The 24426-nt window shown below is 34.5% G+C and overlaps 1 protein-coding gene and 1 pseudogene across 20 annotated transcripts in view; both read right to left on the bottom strand.

The window, feature by feature from the left end:
- LOC118191434 (uncharacterized) overlaps positions 1 to 24426 on the bottom strand; it is a 587182-nt gene that overhangs the window by 5693 nt on the left and 557063 nt on the right. For 18 of the 20 annotated variants that reach the window (XM_085821944.1, XM_085821934.1, XM_085821947.1 and 15 more), the window contains 3 exons: positions 22419 to 22898; positions 11662 to 15735; positions 3048 to 3093 (listed from right to left, as the gene is read on the bottom strand). In XM_085821944.1, the coding sequence (XP_085678070.1) occupies positions 3048 to 3093; positions 11662 to 15735; positions 22419 to 22898 (4600 nt within the window). The remainder of the gene's footprint in view (positions 1 to 3047; positions 3094 to 11661; positions 15736 to 22418; positions 22899 to 24426) is intronic. The other 2 variants (XM_085821953.1, XM_085821952.1) reach the window with 1 other exon arrangement.
- On the bottom strand, positions 753 to 897 carry LOC118194463 (5.8S ribosomal RNA; annotated as a pseudogene).

Here is a 24426-nt window from a genome sequence, read left to right as displayed (position 1 = left end):
TGATTTACTTAATAGTTTTTATCTGGAAAAGTAAATAAGTATGTTTCATGATAAAATTTTAATGTCAAAAAATTAAATTAAATTAAGGTGAAGGTATAATCAGTAAATTAATGGAAATTCCTTTTGCCATGAGAATACTTAATAAACTCAGAATTAATTTGGAATTTTGTTATGTTCTTGCTTATGAAATACTGTTGTCTTATTACTCGATCCTCTCACAGCACGGTCACGGATGTATGGTAAACACAACGCATGTATTGATATTCTTCCATCTCTTGACGATCACAAAATTGTTTGACCTGTTAATAACTGCTTGGTTAAATTTTTGTTGGTTAACATTTAATTAGTAAATGGTAGTTTTGTTACGGTTTCACCTGTCTGTTTCTGCAATAGTTTCCTCCCTAAGAGGAAGCAGAAACGGAACAATAATGATAAATCTGATACACAAGTTATCGAAAGTTAATTATAATCAGATTATTGCCCCAGCCAGGTTTTATTTGCATTCTTCTCATAGGATGTTTATTTTATATTTATGTTGCCATTTTTAGATATCCTGTACATATTTCATTTAAATTATCTTGAGGTTGCGGCTCTTAGTTATGTACGCCGTCTTTTTTAGCATAGTCTCTTCCGCCCTCGAGCGACCTCTTAAGTGGTACGCTTCTCGGCCAAAGTGATACGAGACCTTAGGTCGACGGAGGTTTACGTCCGATACGACCAAGTAGGAGTAAGTTCCGTCCGAAAGTTTCATCTGACCCTCAGACAGGCGAGCATAATCAAGACCGCAATGCGGGTTTGAAAGATCATTGCTCAATGTGTCCTGAAATTCACACAAAGTCTCGCAGCTGGCTGCGTTCTTCATCGACCCGTGAGCCGAGTGATCCACTGCTCAGAGTTTTCGCTCAGGATGTGGAAGATTACTGAAGAACCATTCAGTTAAAAAGGATTTCATTGTCTGATGGAATCGTATGGCTTTTTAGAAAGCTCCTTAGAGTACGAAAAAACAAAAACATTATAAGACTTGCATGTAATAAATTCTACTAAACAAGTACTTGTTGGCTAAAGATAGGACGCTCTAACACATGTATCATACAGCCCTAATCTGATAATGCCATAGGTTCCTATGGTTACATACCCTAAGTCTTTCAAGAAATTATCCATAGGTTACATGACGAAGTCTTAAGATAAAGTTCGAGCAACTGCAAATGAATCTTTCTAGCAACAGCTATTCTTTCCAATGAAGAAAGTATAACCAAGCCTTTAACCACGCTGGCCACCTCTATAAATGCGGCACTTGGTTTTTTATAAAAGGTGCCTATTAGCGGCTGAGCGATAAACCAATTTTATGGAAGAAGTCATCCCCAAAGGCATTCCTCTCTTTAGGAAATTAGCCCTAGACGTTTTGCCAGAATCCAACTCTATAATCAGTAGTTTGATCATTTTGTAGAGTCCCGCAAACTCGACATAATGTAGATTGAGGGACTATCGAGTTTCCGAAAAGTCGAGTTTTATGGAATAAGCGGTGGGTTTTTCAGAACTCTTTTAATATTTAACCCTTTCATGCGCGCGATATTATTTTTATAATGTTTTAACTAAAAGACTCAGTAAATCGAATATTATGTTCCTAGAGACAAGTAATATATGAACTTTAAAAAAAACTATTCTTGATTTCTAGGTGGTGGTACCGCTTTTTCATCTATCGAGACAGCCAGTACTAGCAATAAATCCAGACTCTCCTTAAAATTAATCATAAAATTTCAGGGTTTTCTCTTGTAAAATTCATCCCGAAATTGGTGTTACCTCTGCTTCCTGAACCACAAATAAAGCGCCTCACTCAATTTTGGTATTCACTACCTTTCATACTTTTTCTCTCCTTTAAACTATCCGTATAGGCTCCTTTCATACACCAAGTCTCGATTTCGGACCTTTTTCCATCCTATCAAAGTCCGTTCAAAGTTGTCATTGTCCGTTCAACAACTAAATTCGTGGTAATTTTGTTTAAACTATTCCCTTTGTCCTGTCTTTTAAAGCATCTAGTTTCATTTCCATTGTCACGTTAGCTTTTCTTTTCTTTTCGAATTGCATTTTCACTTCACAGAATATCAAAAGTTTCAAAAATACATAACACTTATACGCCTGGATGTGAACTGAGGAACGATACCCGCAATGAAGTGGTGTGACTTCAGTTTGCAATTAAGTGCAGTCACAGAATTTCAGACAAGTCTCCTAACGTTTCGCAACAATAGAAAGGGATGTGAGCCAGCGGCCAGCCGCTACCTCAGTTTCTTCGTATCCTCGCAAAAAGCAAACAGCGTTGCTAAGTGTTACAACATATCCTGAAATTTGTTAGGCAGTTCAAGAAATAATGGCATAATGCGAAAACGACAAAAATTACTGAAAAAGAACACTTAAATCCTTCAACAGACCAGGAAAGACATATGCATAAATAACAATTATAGGTACTGTATGTAATATTTGCTCTGTTTGGCCTAGAGATAACTTTAAAAAGTTCCTAAAAAGTGTCGTCATGTTATACGGAATGTCGAGTTTGCGGGATTCTATTGCATAATGTAACCTTTCTATGGTGATCAGTGACATCACAATATCATTTTTACCGCAATGCGGTTATATATAAAAAAAAAAAAGGCAACTTTTCCGAGAGAAGCAGCAAACAAAATACTTTTACAAAGTTTTATTCACATTGAAATTATTTACAGTTGCTCACTCCCAACTTTCACACCACACGTGACGTTTTAAAGGAGGATAGATCGCCATGTTCTTTTGAATAACGTTTTATTTTTTAAAATGTACTACGAGATATTACAGCAACACTGGCGGTACAATGATGATTAGCCCCAGTCTATGTTTTACTGAACAAAGTTTTATCATATTTTTTAAAAGTATCAAACAACAGCATCAGCAAGTTTGTTAAGCACATTTAGCTTTCTAAAATACAGTTCTTTCATTGAATGTTAAATATTTCTAGTTTTAAAATGTTATTTGCACATTCGTCATAACATATTAAATGAGAAGAATACAATACTTACGTTTTAGTGATAGTTCGACCATCAGTTACATCACAACCTAAGCCTTCTGAAAATATACACATTATTTAGAATTGAAATACTTCTTTATCAATCAACTTTAATATAGAACGCAACTGAAATGTGTTATTTTACATTCAGACTAAAGTTAGAATTTGAAATAACATATATAGATGTTGAAAGATTACAGCTTTATTATGTATACGACTGTTTCCCAGAAGTATATTTTGCTACCGCTGACTTATCAATCACAATTGATTGATGCTTTCTCCTTACATATATGCAATGCATTAGTAAAATTCAAATACAGTTGAGTAAATTTACAAATGCAATAGAAATATAAAATTTAAAAAATGTAAGACATAATTATTTGACTATGTTTTAGAGCACTTAATTATCGATTTGGTAAAAGATAATGTAAACTCCAATTCACAAAGGAAAATAATAATAATAAAATAGGCCTGGATTAAAAATTTTCAGTATGATTACTTTTATTCAAAAGGAGATAACGCCATATTTATCCAGGAAGGTATTTCTGCTCAGAATGAAGTTTAACTCACTAACAGATCCTCAGCAGAAAGCTAAGGATGAGAAAGACATATACATACTATGAAAGTTGTAAGAATTTACGATAACCACAGTACATTATTTCAGCACTTAAAAATATTTGAAAAAGCTTGGAAAATATTATTCTATATAAAATGCCAAGTAACATTCAATAAGCATCTGCAGCCAGTGCGTGAAATACGAGAAATACGTTTTAAAAAAATATGATCAGGCGTGATACTAAAACGGTTCCTGAAGCGGTCCTGCAATTCACATTCGTCTTCTTGTGTGAAAGAAACACCAGTACTCGAGATTCTCGCCCCAGAAGAGACCACAAAATAGGCAGTATCCATATCTGCAATCAGATGCGACCGCAAAAGGTGGTAGCAAAAATGTGGGACAGAAGAGAAAATCATTTGGCGATTACCAAAATAAGCAACTGTAGAAGCAAGGGGCAAAAAAACAAAAACATTTAAAGTAATTAGGGTGCCCGAGAAGAAGGTCCGGTCACCTCCATCAAAGCAAAACTGTGGTCGCGCAAAATTTGGCTTTTCCTTAACATACCAGTGACTGCTCTATTGGACACTGAGGCGCAGTTCAGTTTCCTGTCGCAGGACTTTTTTAGAAAACGTTTCAGGAGGCATCGTATTTTTAAAGTTATGGGGCAGAAAGTAGTCGCCGTCCCTGCACGTTCAAATTAAGAATGAATAACAATACGTTACCTTTCTTGTGGTGAAAGATGTATATTAACATTAGTAATTCTGGGTGGTCGACTTTTTATCCGCGGCATGCGCAAATTTAAATTTTAAGAATTCTACTTTTCAAGTGTAAATGGAAACTATAGAAGGGGAACTGAGTCCAACACCTGAAGTCGAGCTGAGCCATCTGCCGGAAGAAGAGAAAGAGAAGCTACAAACGGTGGTAAGAAAGTTTAACAAATTATTTGATTCTAAGCCTGGTTTCAGCTAGGTGGTTAGTCATGAAATCGACACTGATAGTGCCGCTCTGTAAAAGTCAAGCCCTACCGCTATCATAAAGTTAAAGAATAAATTATCGAACAGCACAGATGTGAAACAATAAAATTATAATTCCTACAAGTAGTCTATACACGAATCCGGTAATCTAATAGTGCAAGAAAAACGATCTTCCAGCTTTAGATCCCAAAACATGGCGATCTGCCGTTTACTGACGTAAATTAAATAGTATTATGAAATATCCAGTAGCCAATTATGGATTATATCCTGTGCCAATTTATATACGAAATTATTTGAAAAATTAAGTCTACGAAATATATGATCACACTCGACCTGACGTCAGGCTAGTTTCAAATTGGCGTAAAGCACAAAGATGTTTAAAAGACCGCTTTTATAACGAAATTCGGAGTATATGCCTTACTAAGAATGCCGTTTGGTTTCATGCGGAGCTCCGGCAACACTTCAGTGTATGATTGATGTTGTCCAAAGACCCGTTCTAGGAAAAAGTACTTTTATATATCTTGATGATATTATTATAACGAGTGAAACAATTGACCAGCATGTTCAAAAGTATTTTCTTTATTGAATGATGATGGCCTTAAAGTAAATGCCTCAAAATGTAAATGAACAGCTAATGAACTTCGATATCTTGGATATAAAATCTCACAAATGGCATCGAAAGGAAAAATTTTAGCAATCAAAAATTATCTGCGTCCCAACACTAAAAAAAAAAAAAAAAAAAAAAAAAAAAAAAAAAAAAAAAAACATGTCCTACTATTATCGTTTATTCAAAAAAGAGTTTGTTAATATACTTTTACTAGTTTTGAAAAGAAAAAAAAGGTTCACATGGACGGCTGAGATGAACACAGAACTTGAGCAAATGAAGTAGACATTAATCAGTGCTCCAATATTGAAATCCTAGGAAAGGGACCGGTATTATCGCTGATGCTTCGGACTATGCAGTTGGCGCCGTTCTGTCTCAAAACAGTCAGCCAATAGAGTATTTGAGTAAAACGCTGAACCCAGCTCCAGGGAATTCCATCGCAACAGAACGAGAAACTCTTGCCGTATTATTAGTAGTGCAGAAATTTTTGGAAATGCCCCAATAACAGTTTATTCAGATCATGCTGCCGTCAGTCGTTTATATTGAGGCAAAAGTTTATAGCCGAGGCTCATAAAGGTTTTACTGCATATAATATATGTTTTTCCGTCTTCAATATTAACAGTACACATCCTGCATTAAGAAAAGCAGCGGAATATCAGAGACCAAATGTTTGCGTAGGAGAATTGGATATATTTTTTGACGGTTCGGGTTATGACAAAGGAACTGGTGCAGCATATGTGGTTTACTTGTTTAGTATAGAAATAGACCATGGCAAAATTAGACTTGAACCTTACAATTCGGTTTTTCAAGCCGAATTGTCTGCTATCATATTTGCTCTTAAATGGATTGATGAAAACCTGACAGTAAAAATCATACGTTAATATATATATACAAACTCATTATCTAGCTTGGAAGCACTGGCGGATGCTGATGACACTAATATTTCGGTCTCATATATGAAACATCTTCCTGTAAAAGTTGATAAAATACATGAAGTGAAAATGAACTGGGTGAAAGCCCATATTGGTGCTATAGGTAATGAGAGAGCCGACATACTGGCTAAGAGCCTGCTATGGGTAATGTCGAGGATGTGTTCGATACTCAGGCGTCAAAAAGAATGGTAATTGGTGAAATCAAGGATTTCTATTTTGATTGCTGGAAAGAGAAATGGAACATTTCTCGGAAAAGGGAAGATTATTTATTGAACTTTGAAGTTTCTAAAAATACGAGAATGATATGTGATTTTAATTACAATCAAATAATTACTGTACACGGGCGCTTTCCGGCGTACCTGAAATGATTTAATTTGTAAAATAATAGTCTTTGTAGTGCTAAAGGCAATGCACGACATTTCGTCGAACACTGCATATTAATGCGACATGTTAGGGAAAAACATGATAACATAAAGGAATACTATTGCCGGAGGAAAGAGTTTAGATTTGCAAAGGAAAGAGAGAAGCCAAAATTTTAGTTCTTGGAAAAAGTTAGAAAGTTAGAAAAAGTTATATGTTAGTTAGAAAAAGTATGCAATAATGTTCAAAGTGTCCGGTAGCAGAACTAAGTATTTTAACATGTGTTCAAAATGACTTATCCTGTTATACTTTGTGTGCGAGGGTGTCAATGGTTGGGTGCGGTCTGTAATAATTATTACCGACAAGGAGGATGTGATGGTCAACCCAAAATGGCGGCGCAAGAAACTTCTAAAAGAAGCTGCTCTCTGTAAGAGCTTCTCTACAGCAATTTGAACTCTACTTTCTTTAGCAAGAAGACAGTTTGGTCATCTTTAGAATTCAGTTAGATTATGCATTCAAAGTCATGTTAAGATTTCAGCAAGTCTGCATTTTAAAGTTTTTTTCAATTATAGTTTCAAATAGGTTTTCAATTTTTAGCTGCTTAAGGCTCAGATTTGAATTTTTTTATTTATAGAAATCTCTATGTATAGTTTTTCGTTTTCTTGGTTTTAAAAGTTTAGTTTAACATAGTCGGGAACTTCCCAAGTTTTTTAGTTTTCTTTTAGTGACTATTAATTTTGCTCTTTATTTATACTTGCTTTTGAGCTTCGGATTAGCATATATTGGTTTTAGACCAAATTATTATTATTATTTTTTTTTAATTTCAAGGTGCATAATGTGAAGTTCTTTGGTTTTTCAATTGTCATTTTGGCACAATGTTATGTTTTATTCTTTTTTCCAAGAGTTTCGAAAATGTAAAGGGAAAATTCTGGTACATTTGAGATTCGAGTTTTCGGTTTTATATGAATTTTAAAGCCTTTAATAAAAATTTGATGAAGTATTTTTACGGGTTTTGATCTCAAATGGACCAGGAGAACGAAACATATTTTCGAAGCATAATTAATCGACTTTTATGAAGCTTTAATTCCTTTTCCCCTGATGAGTTCTGAATTGGAGTTTCAATAAAAGGAGATTAATTTTTATTTGCATAATTTTGTACATTTTCCCTTTCGCATTTTTATTTTTCGATTTTGTTCTACTATGAATTCTTTCTTTAATTGGATTTTAGATATTCCGTTAAACCTCTTACACACGGCTGCAATTATTATAATATAGAGGAATTGCCTTACTTTTATTACAATTTAATAATAAATTTAGATACTTTAAGTTTATATGTACAGATATGTGGGTTCTTTAGTTTCAAAATCACAATTCATGTTCAAACAAAACACATTTAATAAAATATTAATACATGTATAAGATCGTTCATCTATTAATACAGCATCTATATCATATTACATCTATAAAACAACATCTTATCATCGTATATATATTAAACGCAACATCCATAACATCTTATAGCTCTTAATAAAACAAAGTGGCGAAAGTTCTATCAATTTCACTTGTGCTAACAGCTAAAATTTAGACAGCGCGCAAGGAAAATTATTAAGGATTTAAAATCCCACAGATATATATAGGGTGATTTGCTACCAGACCGACAAACTTGCAGGGTGTGTAGGGGGTATATATACGACTCGGAATCGCATAGGAATGCAGGGTCGCAAATGCCGTAGTTGCGAGCTATGGTGCAAAGAAGCAGAGAACACGAACAGGAACAGCAACACATTAATGGGACAGAAAACAATTTATTGAAAGGTTGTACTATAACAGGTGTTTGCAATTACAACCAGAAGTTATCAGTCAGGCAGACCAGATTGCGGCTGCGCGTGGAATTCCTTATGTTCTAGAAGATTCCTCTTGGTAAACGGAAGGTTGTGTGAGCAGCGATTCTGCTGGAAATCGTCACTTGCGATCCGTTTCCCGAGGTAGTAGGATGAACTGGTTGCCATGCTGATCGTGTATGGAGCTGCGGATGGTAACGGACAACGCCGCTCGGTGGTTGTACCACAAATGTTACCCGAAGAGGCATGCTCCACATCACACGACCTTCGAAAGTGTCAATAGAAGATACGTGAAACTGGTTGAAACAGGTTGTATAACGACAGCTACAATGAATCGACAGCGAACGACGAGGACACCTGGCAAATGAGGAGGCGATCTTACGTCTGACAGAAGACAAGGCAAGTACGAATACTCGAGTGATAGCCCAACAAGTGGGTTTACCTCAATCCATTATCTGGAGGATACTCGCAGCAAACCAAATGAGCGCATATCATCTTCACGGCGTCCAATTATTAGAGCCTGAGGATTATCCACTTCGGAGGACATTTTTTATATGGTTCCTGCAATAAACTGCTACAGACGGCGCATTTGCTGCATCCGTATTGTTCACAGATGAAGCATACTTCACACGTGCCTTCAATCAGCATAACGTGCATGTGTGTCCTTTGGAGAACCTTCATCGTCCGCAACCACGTGCAGCTCAAGAGCATTTCTCGATCAATGTTTGGGCCAGTATTCTTGGAGGCTACCTCATTGAACCATAACTTCTGCTCAGTCCTTTGTACGGTAAGGCATACCTGATCTTGCAACAAGTCCTGCCTAAACTTCTTGACGCAGCACATATACCTCCGTTGTTGCGCCGCTCTATGTGGTACCAGCATGACGAGGCTCCTCCACATTACACGGCTAACGTCCGCCGACATCTCGATGTAACCTTTGAAGGGGCCCGGTTCATTGGCCTGCCAGATCATCGAACCTATAATGAATGGATTTATTTTTCTGGAGTCACATGAAGAGTTTGGCATGCGAGACACCCGTTTTTTCAGTTGGAGACCTCGTCGCTCAAATATCTCTAACTGCCGGGAGGATACGTGACATGCCAGAGATCTTCCAGAACGTAAGGAATTCCATGCAGCGCTGTGTAAAGCCCGCCAGACGACTTCTGGTCGTAATTTCAAACACCTGTTGTAGCACAAACGTTTAATGAAATGTTCTCTGTCTCACTAATGTGTTGTTGTTTCTGTTCTTTTTCTCTGCTTCTTTGCACCATAGCTCGCAACTACGGCATTTGCTACTCTGCATTTCTATCCTATGTGATTTCGAGTCATTTTTGTATCCCCTACACACCCTGCAAGTTTGTCGGTCTGGTAGCGAATCTACAGTGTGATATATATACATATTTTGCACATGTATATATATGCAAAATATGACACAAAACTAAACTAAATTGGAATGAACTGGCAATAGATCATCAAATTCGAAAATTTTATTTAAACACATCCTTGTTTCAATACTTTTTGCATCACTTTGCCGCATGTCACGTCACATTTTCCCAACAATTTCTCTCCAATGTGACACCTTTAGCACAAACGCTGCTCAGGTTAATATGACTTTTCGACTATAGCTACAACCCAAAGTTTGTAAGCATTGCTTTTCCTCATTTACATCCTAACTTGTGCTTCTGGACCCACGGTTCAGCATTTGTCTACTTGAAGCGTTCTTCCAAACATAATAACTTATGATAGTCGGAACGCAGCATGCAAAATGCATGCTAATCCTTCCTCGTCTGCTTCGGAAATAAACTACATCTCTCGCTTCGTCATTTTTATTTATTTGTCTAAAATGTCTACGTATATCGAACTTGTGAGGCGCGTTTAGCAGCCATGGTGTTGTACCAGTTTTAAGCGAAAATGTATTTCCCGTAACTCAAGCGTGAATTGGTTTTCCATAATTTCTAAAATCCGCAATATCACAGCCCAACCTGTATTATATACAAATCGGTAATATGATACAGTTTGACCATCACTAATACAGCATCTTAAAGTGATGAATGGATTTAGGGAAACCGTAACGCGCAGCAAACGCCTGGAAAATATCCCTTCTCATGATAGAATACTTTTTCGATAATATCATTTCTCCTCTACTTGAGGCCATCGCCTTGGCGCAGTTCAAGTTTAAGGCTACATCTCTATAGGCTTACTAGTTTACATTTTGTTTTCAGCACTGAATTAGGATTTCAGCTTTTAAAAAAATGCGTCTTATGTGTTACCATGAATTATATTCTTACTGCAGTGACATCCGGTGAAAACTCCCATTCAGTTGGTCCATAAACTTCAATTGAACTGATAGTTAACCCACATTTACGGAAATTAGCCTACACACAACTATTGTTCTCATTCTCTTGCAAATATGCTGCATCGTTTACATTAAATTCACCAAATATCACTTGCAGTAAGAAATATAATTCATGGTATCACATACATAAGACGCACTTTTTTAAAAGCTGAAATCCTAATTCAGTGCTGAAAACAAAATGTAAACTAGTAAGAGTATAGAGATGTAGCCTTAAACTTAACCGCGCCAAGGCAATTGCCTCAAGTAGAGGAGAAATGATATTATAGAAAAGAGTACTCTATCATGAGGAGGGATTTTTCCCAGGCGTTTGCAGCGCGTTACGGTTTGCTTAAATCCATCCGTCACTTTAAGATGCTGTATTAGTGATGGGCAGCCTGTATTATATTAATTTTTTTATGGGTACTCAAATAATTTTTGTTTACAAGTTCATACTGAATTTGAAAAAACTAGCTTATTTATACTTAAAATTATTTAGAATATTAAAGAATACACAAATCGCGTAGCAATCCTAAATAACAGTATGACATGCCCTACAACAGTGGTTCTAACTTTTCCTACGTCCCACACATCTAATAAATATTTGTTTAGTTTTCCTATACATCTACTCTAATATAATTTTTATAAAGTACTATACATCTGTTCCTAGTATATGATGTACAATTCAGAACTCATTATTCAAGATCACAAACAATATTTCATTAGATCCCCTTAAAAGTCTATCTTGTGCTTCCTATGAATGAAGGCTCTTTCAGTTACGAATCACTGACCTACAATTATGGGGGCAACAACTGTCAAAAATGCAATATTAATAAATACATTAAGATTGATGAATTGTTAAGAACATAAACATGACAGAATTCCAAAAAACAGAACATTTTTTTAAAAGTTATTAACGGTTAAAATAAGCTTGACAAGATCATTCATGCCTTTGGCGTTATTTTTTAGTAAACAAATGCAAGATCCAGAAAAAATCAAAGAAAAATAAAGGAGAAAAAGTCTTATACCTGAAGGCATATATTCCTGAGGTTCTTCCCTGGAGCTGGACACGTGAGTACTCTGGAATAAATGTGGTAGTCTGGCAGCATCATAGTCCTCCCTACTTTGAGACATTGCTGTCCATTGTTTCATATATTCCTCCATTTGCTTATGAGCATCAGGACCACTGAAAGATACAGTGTGCATTTCTGGTTTCACAACAACTTGTTGAGTAACCCTTACAACATTACACTGTTCATCTATTTTTTCATATTCACACACATTTTCAGTTGGATCCAATTGTTGAAATGTCTCTATAAATTCACGAGAATGAGTATCAGCATCAGGTCCCCTGAAAGTTCTGGAATGTACTTGTGGTTCTGAAAGTATCTGTTGCTGCACAGTTCGAATAAGTACAACATTACCTTTATCATCTATAGTTCTCTCTTCTTTTATTTCTTCTTCACCACAACCAGCACTTTCACCAGCGGAATGTTCTCTCAGAAATTCCTTCAATTTTTCTTCCACATTTTGAGAGGAAGAAGACGAGGAATACTGATTTTTAGTTTGGATGACCCTTCTAATTTTCTTAATTACTTTAGGATTTCCAAATTCATCCGTGGTATGAATTTCTTCTACTTCAACATCAGGATCAAAATGCGAAGACTCATATTCTGAATCACTAGTTCCTTGATCAGCTGCAGAATGAAATATTTTATGACTTTGAAATTTCTGCGGTTCACCAATATAACTGACAGTTGTAACAGCAGAATGGACCTGCACAGTACTGGTTGAAGGATGTTCTACGGTTGACAAGTCTTTAGATGAGAAACTTAAAGTATTGTTTACATTATCTTCAGCTCCTATGTAGTGTTTTGCATCATACTGCGCTTGAATGTTACCTTCAGAATCAACTATAACTTGACGGCCATCCCTAATAATTACTTCTAATTCATCAACTGGTATGTCTTCGTACCTAAAAGTTATTCTTCCTTCCTGCTCTAGCGTATCAGTACTAGATATCATGGTATAATCTTCTGATGTAATTGCACTATTTAAACTCGAAGACATAGCAGTATCAGTTTCTAAGTGAAAAGCAGCAGCAGAACTGCTTTGTTCCAAGGAATCTGTACTAGACAGCATTAAATCCCCTTTAGGCAAATGTGAAACAATTACTTCTGCTTTTTCGGTTGTCAAAAAAGATTCTAGGGCACTTCCCAAGCTAGAACGCTTAGTTACTTCATGCACTTCTCCAGTTTGATCTTTAACTTTTACACGATCATCTGTTTTACTTGAATCATGAGATATAACAGCAGCAATGCTACTTTCCAGAGATAATGATGACTCATCTGGTAATATATCCATATCTCGAAGAGAATCATCTTCTATATGTCTCTCTTCCAAAAGAGAATCACGCATTTCATCGGGAATTTCTCCTTGCAGTGAATCAGCATCGTCAAATTTTTCCTCTCGTAAGGAGTCCTGGAATTCATGCTTTATGTCTTCAGTAAGAGAATCGGGTTTTAAAGAAAGCATTTGCTGTAAAGAATCTTGATCGTCATGCAAAGAATCTTGATCTAGATCATCATCCCTTACATTTTTGTTAAAATCATCATCTTGTGTCTCGCCGGATGGAACTAGATAGGTTGTTTCAGATGTTTTATACATAGTACGCACTTCCACATTACTACTATGAATACGATCTTTAATTTTAGTATCAGCAGATTGTACATCAATACTTAAAGATTCATCTTCAGTTGTTTGTTCTTCGGCTTTTCCCTCGTAGGATTTGTCAATTATTTGAGTTTTCTTAATAAGATATTGGAAAGGTAGCTGATCTTTAGCTTCCAACATTATTTCCTCAATACTTTCAAGCTGATTACTGTAATCTTCAACAATACTCAGGTCTTCTTCTTTACCCACATCCGATTTATTTTCCTGACTAGTTTCGGATGCTTGACTTTCGTGCCCTTCTTCAATCTCTGACAGCTGTGTAATACTTTCTTGCATTGCTGGGTCTATTTTTTCGGATTCGGTACATTCTCTCTCTAATCGTTCAAATTCAGTTAAAGAACTCATTGAAACATCATCATGTTCTCCACTTTTACTAACTGGGGGTTTTCCATTCAGTGAATCCAAAGACCCAATACTAGATTTTCGACCTGAAACAATTTCAGCTTCGATACGTTCAAATTCCTGAAGAGAAGACATCGATAAATCATCAAGTTCAACATTTTTTGAGAAATATTTGCGACCAGCTAAAATATCAAATTCCGGATCTTTATCAGATTTAGAAACTACTTTAATTTTGTCCCCATTTTCTAGTGCATCTTCATCTTCTTCTTCGTGAGTATACAAGTCACCATAACAAGGAATATCTTCTTCATCCAGTTCAGGATTTCTTTCGAATCGCATAGCATAAGCATACGATGATTCTTTTTCCTCGCTATACTGATCACTATCAATATCCATAGCTTCTTCGGGAACATCCAAAATCTCCTTTTCAAACTCTATACCATAAGCGAATCGAGTCTTCGAATCATCTGGACTAAAACCAGGTGATGAAACAATTTGATCTCCGTCATCAGACACTACATAGTCATCTTCGAGTGCAGCACACGGTAGCGATAAATCGAATCCAAGTTTTTCAGTGCAGGCATTCGATAATCCTTCCTTGGGAGGTTCGGGGGTAACGGGTCTTTCAATTATGTCTTCTAATTGCTGTTCTGATCTTAAAATTTCATTTATCTCCATGTCTACACCATCATCTGAAATACTACTGTACCGACTTTTTTTCACGTCTTCAGGTTCTTGAATTTCGTATGCTCGTGGTTCAGTACATGACATATCATCGAAGATACAATTATCTTCATAACTTACTGTTTGTGAAAATTCACTATCATAATCATATTCTTTATGATAATCAACTTCACCCGGACCATTTAAAACACGAGTTGCATCTAATTTTTGATGTTCATCAGACGCATGTTGTATACCGGATGATAATTTAGCAGGTAAAACAGCTTCTCCTTCAGACTGCAACTGCAGTTCCTCACACTGAGATTTTTCATTTAATGTTTCGCTATCACTAAAATCTTTAGAAATACCAGCGGATATAGTTTTATCAGTAAAGCTTTGGGAATGCATTGTCATAATTACCGAATCATGAGACTTCTCGGTACTACTTTTAGGTACAGTTGGGGACATTGAAATATGTGCACTTCTGTGTTCCCCATCACTTAGCTCACTCTCACTCAAAACCTCGAATGGACTTGTTGGTATACCAGTATCTGACTCTGGAGTGGTGGCATCATCTGTTTTGGCAACGTATTCAGAAGTTTCACTTTTCAGTTCAATTTCATGGGGTGGTAATTTTGTACCTACAGCATCGTCACCATTCATTCCAGAACCACTAGCATCAAGTTCAGAAACAGTCTTAATCACTGTTTTTTTCACGGTGGTAGTTACGATTCTTGTTGTTTGAGGGGAAGAGCAAATTTCCTCAACACTTTCGCTTATAATATTTCCATTCACTATTGTTGTGGTTTCTTTTTTACTATGCATTGTGTCTGCTTCTCCACTGAACTCATCCTTTATTAAATCCTGAGATGATTGGAAAGATACTTCATTAAAAGCAATTTCAGATAATTTGATTTCATCTTCACCAAAAACTTCAAAGTCTTGCCTTATAGGAGATGTGATTTCTCTTTCAACTAAATCTTCTTCTGATATTTCTGAAGGGATATGCTGTAAAATAGGCCGTCGATGTATGTCTGCGTGTCTCGATACGAAACTTATTTTACTGCTATTTCGAAGATCTTCGGTTTCTTCCGGCACAGAAAATTCTTCCCTCTGGTCAATTTTCGAAGATTGCTCTTCACGAATTACTTCGTACGGACTACGTGCGCGAATGGAAGCTGATTGCTCTACTTCATCAATTAATTCTGCGCCAGCAAATGCTGTGTTCACAAACGCACAAGGAATCAATTCGCTTTCAAATTCCTGGATTGGCTGGATATACTGCTCATGCTTCAAATCAGTTGTTTTCAGTTCATGCACAAATTCTTCTTGGATAATTTCCACCTTCCTATCCTGAACATGCTCTAAAATGTTAGTAATATATTGTTAGTTTGTTAGCGAACATAAAAAAGCCATACAATATGCAGCCATACATAGCATTTAATTAAATTACACTAAATTATTTTTCAAGCAATTTGTACGCGAGTACATTTAGTGCATTTAAAGAAGGCTAGCACAAATGCATGCACGTTTACATTTGGATTTACTTTATATACACAAACAGTCATATACACATACATATATTTTCTCTCTCTCTCTCTCTCCCTCTTCCACTCTATCTATCAATCTATAAATACATACACCACATATAAATGCAAAATTAAAATATTATTTATCTTATTAATTCCTATTTAATGTACAGTTTCAAATTTATCTTCTATAAAATTAATGATTGTATAAAAATACAATAAACCGAAATAACTGCTTTTCTTTTTTCAATTATTTCTCTCACTTACAGAGTGTTCCAAATAATGAGTTATTAATGAATGATGCAAAACCTTTTTCAGCATATATTTCAGTATCTAAGATGTACTGGAATAGCGTTTATTTGCCTTTGAGTGACGTTACTACAAATAAGGAATTTTGACCAAGGAATAGTATATAGAAGGAAAGCTTGAGACTTACTTTAACGTAGTTAGGCTACATTCTTATCTGTTATATTAAAAAAAAATATTTAAATACGAAACAATGACAGATACACCAGGAAGTTCAGAGGCTCCAAAAACTACGCAAAAATCCAAGGCCTCAAACTTTAATGCTCTACAAAAGTACCGTAGGATACAATGCAGATATTTTTAATATGATCTATGCTCAAATAAAGACGAAATAATATCGTGTATTAATTTTATGACGAAATTCAACAAATGCTTAAGTGATGCCTTCTACAAAAAAATTTAATTAATTATTATTTTTTTAAAGGAAAAAATTAAAAGAAACTTTCTCCTCCCCTCTCTCTTTCACCCTGGGTAAAAGTCTTTAAAAATAATGCACACAAATCTCAAATCAATAACTTCTATATTATTTATGTAATACAGTAGAAAAAGATGCTATACATTATAATAAACAAGAATATATAAAATTAGACTATTATAAACTAACCTTCATTACTTATTTATTTACTTCATTCATAAGTAGACAAGTTTACATATATAATTTAACCATAAAAAAATAATAATAAAATAAATTAGCTATGGCTAGGTTTACGTAGTTTACGTTTAGGTAGGTTGCTTTCATAAGAAGCAATTATTTTCCTTACTGAATCTATAAACGTGTCTCATATATACTGCTATGGTCATATGTTTCTTGCATTTCCTCTGCAAATGTTGTAAGATATATATATGTGTGTGCGTGTGTACAGGTGGAAAATGAAATCACAATACCACGAAGGAGTTGTGACAGAGAAACAAAATTTGCGAGGTGTATTTGCACATCTGAAAGATGACGTCTATTCAAATTTCTCGCTAAACAAAGAAATGTAGTGCTAGCACAGCGATTGTGAACATGCAAATAACGTTTTATTTAAACACGTAATGCAAATTTCTCATGCTTTACTTATCTTCCGAAATGGGCACTGTGAGCGAGATTTGAGTCAAGCATACTTTTAAGGTGATGGAAAAGGCAGCTTACTGAATTTGAACGAAGGCTATGAGAAGACGTATTTCCTTCGCGACACGCAGAAAGACTTAGCAGGAATGTATGCACTGTCTATGGCTGTTCACAGCAGTAATCAAGAGGAGGTACTGTCGCACGAAAACTAGAGCCCGGCCACAGACGTGCCACCACTCAAAGGGAAGATCGCCGTATTAGCCGCATGTCTGCGCCGCATCTCAATGCATCTACAGTACGCATTCCAACTTTTATTGGCACCAAAGTGACTCATTGGACTGTCGAAAATCGATTACTTGAGGGAAAGCTGCGAGGCATATGTCCTGTAGCCCCCAAATCACCGCAATCTGCGACTCCGGCAGTGTCAAATTAGAGCTTTTTGAAGGGCGGAGTGAAGATTTGTTGTGTTCTCACATGAGAGTCGTTTCCGTACTGATGCCGGCGATGGTGGTATGTTGGTTAGAAGGAGAATAGGTGAATACTTTGCACTATCCTGTCTGCGGCGCAGATACATTGAACCTAAGGCAGGAGTTATGGTCTGAGGAGCAATTTTGTATTACAGCAGGAGCACGTTCGTTGTTATTCCATACACACTGACAGCATATCTGTTCATCAGACTGGTGATAGCACCGGTTGTACTGCAAATCATGAGCAATATTCCAGAGGCCATTTTTCAACAGGATAATTGCTTGCCCCCATAATACTGGTATCGCCTAACGTGCTCTGCAGAGTGTCAACATGTTGGTCTTGCCCTGCGAGATCATCCGATCTTTTACCCGTACGGGAGACATATGGGACATGGGGACATGAATGGACTATAAATTCAGCGTCATACAAAACCAGCTAAGATCATTGCTGATTTGACTGACCACGAGCAACGGGCATGAAACTCCATCCTACAAAATAATATACGGCACCTTCACGACACAATGCATGTTTGCATTCAATTTCGCGGCAAATGCATCGTGGCGGTTATAAATGTATCACGAATTCACATTTGAAATGGGTCTTCTCGGGCAAACTTTAAGTTGTGACCTTACAGCACTAATTAAATAATAATATGTTACACAAACAAATGCTTTGTCTACATTTCATTCTTCTAAACTGATTTTTTTTCTTGGTATTGGGATTTCATTTTCCATAAATGTGTGTGTATGAAGGGCCAGATTTTTTCTCAAGTCTTAGTTATAGCTCGAATTGAGTAAAGATTTTTAACTTTTTCTACTGTTTCCTTACCTTTTAGTTAAAGTTTTTATTAAACGTTAGTTTAAAACCAGTTTTAATTAAATTGTATTAATTTTTTTATCAATTTTTATCAATTTTTTAATTCATTCTATGTTCAAAATTTGGAAACATTAGCTTTCTATTTCTTTTGCATTATTAGCATTTACCATATACCTACTCTATAAATTTCCCTTTCTATAAAATTTACATTTTCATTTGTTTCTCACAAAACTTATATTATTACAATAATATAATAGTTTAGCAACTACATTTTTACAATACCTAACACAGTTTGTAGCTTCATACTACTCAACTTGACATAGTATCAATGTCCTCTGTTTTCACAGTTTGCAGCTATAAACTTCGCAACTTCACACAGTTCAGCAACGTTTTAAACTAGAATAATGTGGTAACCTAGTAAGTTAAATTGCAGCTAAGTATTTATTTGCCTTTTTATATTATTTTAGATTGTAATTATTTTATATTATATTTCATTTATTATTCTTGCAACTTTTATGATGTTTAGAATAAGTGTTTTATTTTACATTATTAGTTTATTTTGGTTTGTATGCATAATTCGTGTGGGAGAAGTACCTATATAAGTTTGGGTACGTCTCCCACACGAAAGTTTGGGATTCTAAATTACTTTGCTTATGTACTTTTAATTACAATAATATTTTTCTATAACGGATTTGTTTTCTAAATTTCTCGAAAATTTCTTAAATATTAAATTTCTCATTTTAATATATCACTCCTTTTGCTTTTGCGTATTTCTTAATCCATACCTATATAGATGACAAAACACGAATTGGGTAATTGTAGAGTTGGGTTTGAGGGCAACCTCCCCTTGAAAAGATCTGTCTCCTGCCTGATCAACAATTATTCACTTTACGGATTAAAATTTATTTTTAAAAAAATTTTAATTTTTCAAGATAAAATTTTAGGAATGTATTATCTTTTCTTGCATTTACATGCATACACTTTATTTAGTTATATTTTCTGAATTTAATTATATTGCAAATTAATTCGCAGCAATAATTAATCAATTTATTTTGTTTGCAAAATAAATTGTTACTAATACTTTTAGATAAGTAGTTGTCATGAATTTGCATAATTTAAAATTCATTTACTTTACATGAATGGGATTATAATATTGTATTTATTAAATTTATATATATATACAGAAAAATCGAAAAAGCATTTTGTTGATATTTGTCTCGGTTTCTATTTCACTTCTCTAACAATTTTATACCTAAAAATGATGTAACAAAATATAAACCAAGAAAAAATGTTAATAGAATTCTATTTTTATTTATTTACTCTATTATCCTACAATAAATTTTCTAAATTATTAATACTTTTCGTATGTCATAGGATCCAAAAATTCGGGGACTGACTGCATAGGAGAATATCTATATGTAGTAAGTAGATCACTCGATTCAGTCATGGTCTAACTAAGCTCAACTGCGATGAAGTTCCGCCTAGTTATGTCTGGTGCTCCTTCCGGTAATTCCAGGTATTTTTAGTCAAGTATTCTGTGACCAGTTTATGAAAAGTAGTATTTACTAAATAGCTCATTTTCTACATACTTTGGCAAACGTTCAGAGCAAACCTTAAAGCAATATTGAAACAAGTTTGCGGCGAGAATACTCCGTACAACAGCTTTTGAATAGTACTAACTTTTCCGGTAGTTCTCAAAAGACGTCTGCTAACTTGCCTTCTTTAAGCAAGCATAAATTCCTCAAAAACTGTAAGAAGGCGAGGGTTCTTTTCCATTGAAGTCTTGAAAAGTCTGATCACATCGAATCTGATTAAGCATACCTCTTCATGACAACTATTAATCTAAAAATATTAGTAGTTACCATCAGAAGTTCTCTTTGATATCAATTTTGAGTCCATTCATTGAATACATTTATTCCTATTCATGAAAATACTCATGCCCAAATGTCTCTCGTGGTTCCCCCTTTCTCCTTTAAATAGAAAATTTTTCACCCGCCATATTTACCTCATACAACTTCCCCCTAACGGGTCTTAGCCTGTTTTTCCACAAGCATACTTTGACTTATAGGGTTATCGCATCTAACGACGCCAAAGTTTTTCGAAAAACGTTTTTCTTCTCAACATTGATTTAAATGGGAGGTTTTGCAGCCGAAACAGTCCCACTCGAAATTTTGTACACGGAACATTTGAAACTTTAGCGAAAATGTTTCAATGCGCATGCACTGGCTCGCACAGCTCTTCACCAAAGAACTGGTTTTCGGATAAGTTAGCCAATTAGATATCCTGAAAAGCAAGATTCCTGGTAATGTTTCTTTCGATGCGCTGTTGAGTGTAGCTAGTAGATCTGGTTGCTATTTCACGGGTCATCTAATTTCAACACGCAAGATTTGAAAAATGCAACACTGGTTGAATTGAAAGTCATTTCAAAGAATGGATTGTTAAAGTGCCCTAAAAATGGTGACGAAAAAAAGGGGGTAAATCTAACAACAGTTCATTTCTAAAAAAGAACCTTATTTTCCAGTTAAACGTGTTTCAGAGTTACAAGAAATTAGGACTTACAGATCATGACTGCGAGCTTTTGAATCCTAGTACAGTGGATACAAACAAATATTTACCTTATCTGTCAAAAATGCTAATAGCAAAGAATTAATATTTTAATACTGCAAATTTTATGCGCATTTGAAATATTATTATTTATACGCTATTATTTAGTGAAAAAACATATAGTAAGCACAATTATTAAGAGGGGGGAAATAGTGCTATTATGGAGACAAAAATATGTTAGATAACACATAAAGTTCTAAATGTCAGTATAATGGTGCCTCGCATAGTGAACGCCCTGTATAATTAATGCCCTCAGAGCCTGAAAAATATCCTGTACAACGAACTCGGTCTAGCGCAATGAATAGCAAGCGAGTATTATCACCCTTTATTAATATGTTAAACGTGTATAATTTTTCTCCGTTTTTGTTTACGCGGATGCAGAAGATACGTTTGAGCATAAAAACAGATAATGAGACTGTGCGCATAATTTTTAATATTATATTATCACTGAAAAACTGCAAGCTTTTCTCGAATAGAACAGAACACGAGGGGATCCTATTGCAACCATCGAGAACTATCTCAAGAAGTGGAAAGAAATCCAAGCCACAACCAAGCAGTAGTATTCCTATCAACCTGAGGTGAACAAAGCAGCAGTTCAATAACAAAAGCCATGAACTACTTTAGAACTATTCTACAGAAGAGGAAGATACTAATCACTGCAAATAATTTCTTGCACCTTCGGCATTGCAAAAAACCAAAGCAGAAGGAAGTGAAGAAGGACAAGGGCAGCTGGCATACTCATGTCCACTGGAAGACTGCTAAGATTCAAATTAAACTGAAGTAAAACACTCTGCGATTTCAGTAAATATCAGTAAAAGTATACGTAAATATGTTTACAAATAAAAAATTAATATAATCCTAACAACATTATAACTAATAAAGAGTAAATTTTTGTCATTTCCAATACTGGTGGATTTTCTCACACTTTCTCAAGCTGAAATTTTTTGTGCAATGTTTCGTGATTTGACTAGGGACTGGGACCGCATTAAAATTATTCTCACACTAACCTATGCCATAACGAAAGGCATTTTGGAACAGCAATCATAATGCGAGGCACAACTATATGAAATTTATCCTAATGTAATCAAGAATATATGAAAATATGGAAATAAATGGAATATTTTTTATCGTTCACTAAAAATCATTAATTACTACATTAATTATGAAATTAAATATGTAGTTAATTACAAAATTACTAAAGAGCATTAATTTTTATTTGTAATTAATATATTCCAAATTGTGAACTGAAATAACTATTAAAATTTTCGAATACCTTCTCCAGGCTTCATATCAGTTTTTGTAGATAATAATGGACGATCCATCGGTAACTCACTTTCATCAGCTGCAAAAGGAATTTCAGTTGACTCTAATGCATGGTCAGGGCTTGCAGAAACAATGTCATCAATACTTGAAACAACAGATTCAACAGGTTTAGATTTTTTCGCGGTGGTTTTAACAGACTGCTCTGTAATTTCCTTCACTGTGGTATCACCACCTACAACGCTAATGATGGCAGCTTCTTCAGCAAGTTGACCTAAGGATGTTTCAAATGATTCACGAAGTACATTTTCACCTGCTTGGAACTGGTCAACTATTTCCTGCTCTCGCTCTTCAGATACAGATTTATCTACAGAACGTACCATAATGTCCTCTTTCTTTTCTTCTTGCTTTGTTTCACTCACTAAATTCTGTTCGGTATCTAATTTTCCCTCTTCAGCAATCAGGCTGGCCAACTGCCTTTTGTCATTAAATTCTGAAAAAGGAAATTAATGCATATGAGTCAGTTTTTAGAATTCAACGTAAGAATAAAACTGCACTATTTTTAAAATAAAATATCCACAGCACAGTTGAAAATAAAGATCTTTAAAATATAAGTTTATATTTCTTTATATATAAAACATAGAAAATCAGTAAATATTACTTAATTAGCTCTTTGTTTTTGGAAAATAAAACTCTTGACATTTTCTTATATTATCCACGAGAATTTTATTAATATGCTCATTATTTAAAATTAAATTTTAAAGGTTGAAATAAGTATGACAAACTCTTCAGTTATCAAACAATGGTTTCTAGATTGTGGAGGTATAAAATAGCTCGATTCAAATTCACATATGTTTATATTAAAATATTACATTTAAAATGCAAACTTTGTAACGGTCAAAACTTTGGCCCACTTTACCAGCTGCTTAACAATAATACGGAAACTTTTAATTAGCTTTATAAGAGAATTTTTGCAATTAAATTAACATTTCTCAAATTCCCTTAAAAATCGTAATATTAAATTAGTCAATGAAATGCAAAAATTTACTTAATGTATTAGAGTAACATCCATTTATTATGTTCTTTGAAACAATTTCTTCAAAATAATATTTATTAGATGGGTTATTTTTGCTATATTTGTTTCTAAGATATTAATAATGAGTTTTTATGTTTATAAACAATTAAAAAAACTCATGCATTTAATTTCTGTTACTATATTGAGGCTTACTTTTCTTGAATTTTTGATATAAAGCATGTGATAAATGCTGCTTAAGGACTGCTATAAAAATGTAAAATTTAAATAATTTAGAAAAAAAAAAAAAACATCTTTGATCGATAAGATCAATAACACAAAATGAGCATGAGAACATACTATTTAGAAACCACTGCATTTAGGATTATTTCAGAAGAAAATTTCCAGAATGGCTTAAAATTAAGTTTTTGATTGCCATAATATATACTGATTAAACTTATGAAATATTTTAATGTGTCAAAGTTAACTGAAGACAAAATTAATAACGTACCTGAAAAAAATAAAATAAAAGATTTATGACATAAAAAAATCCCACGCGAAACAGAAAATAAACATACGAAAGCGAATTTGTGTAGAATATCAAAAGCATTTTAAGAAATTTTCTTTCACTAAAATGAGCATAATAAATGACATTTACTTAATAAAGTATTAAGCAATATGTTAATATAAACGAAACATATATGAACGAAAAGCAATATTTGAAAGAAAATTTTAATCACTATTTTTAATATAATACTTAACTGAATGAAAAGCAACATTAGGAAGTAAATTTTAGTAACTGCTTAATTTCATACTTTATATAAAGGATGAAGATTTCAATAGCATAAATGGATATGATAATATTCCAAAATTCTTTATAAAATAAATTATATAGGCTACTAAACATAGAGGAATAATTTATTTTTTTAAATAATTACAATTTTTCCCCCGGGAGAGGAGGGGATATTATCACATCCAAAGTATTACTTAAATTTAGCATGAAAAAGTT

Source organism: Stegodyphus dumicola, chromosome 8 (assembly GCF_044657685.1).
Source record: "Stegodyphus dumicola isolate Sdum_Otavi_A_Nest chromosome 8, ASM4465768v1".
NCBI classification, from domain to species: domain Eukaryota; kingdom Metazoa; phylum Arthropoda; class Arachnida; order Araneae; family Eresidae; genus Stegodyphus; species Stegodyphus dumicola.
This window is presented reverse-complemented; position numbering and strand designations above follow the sequence as displayed.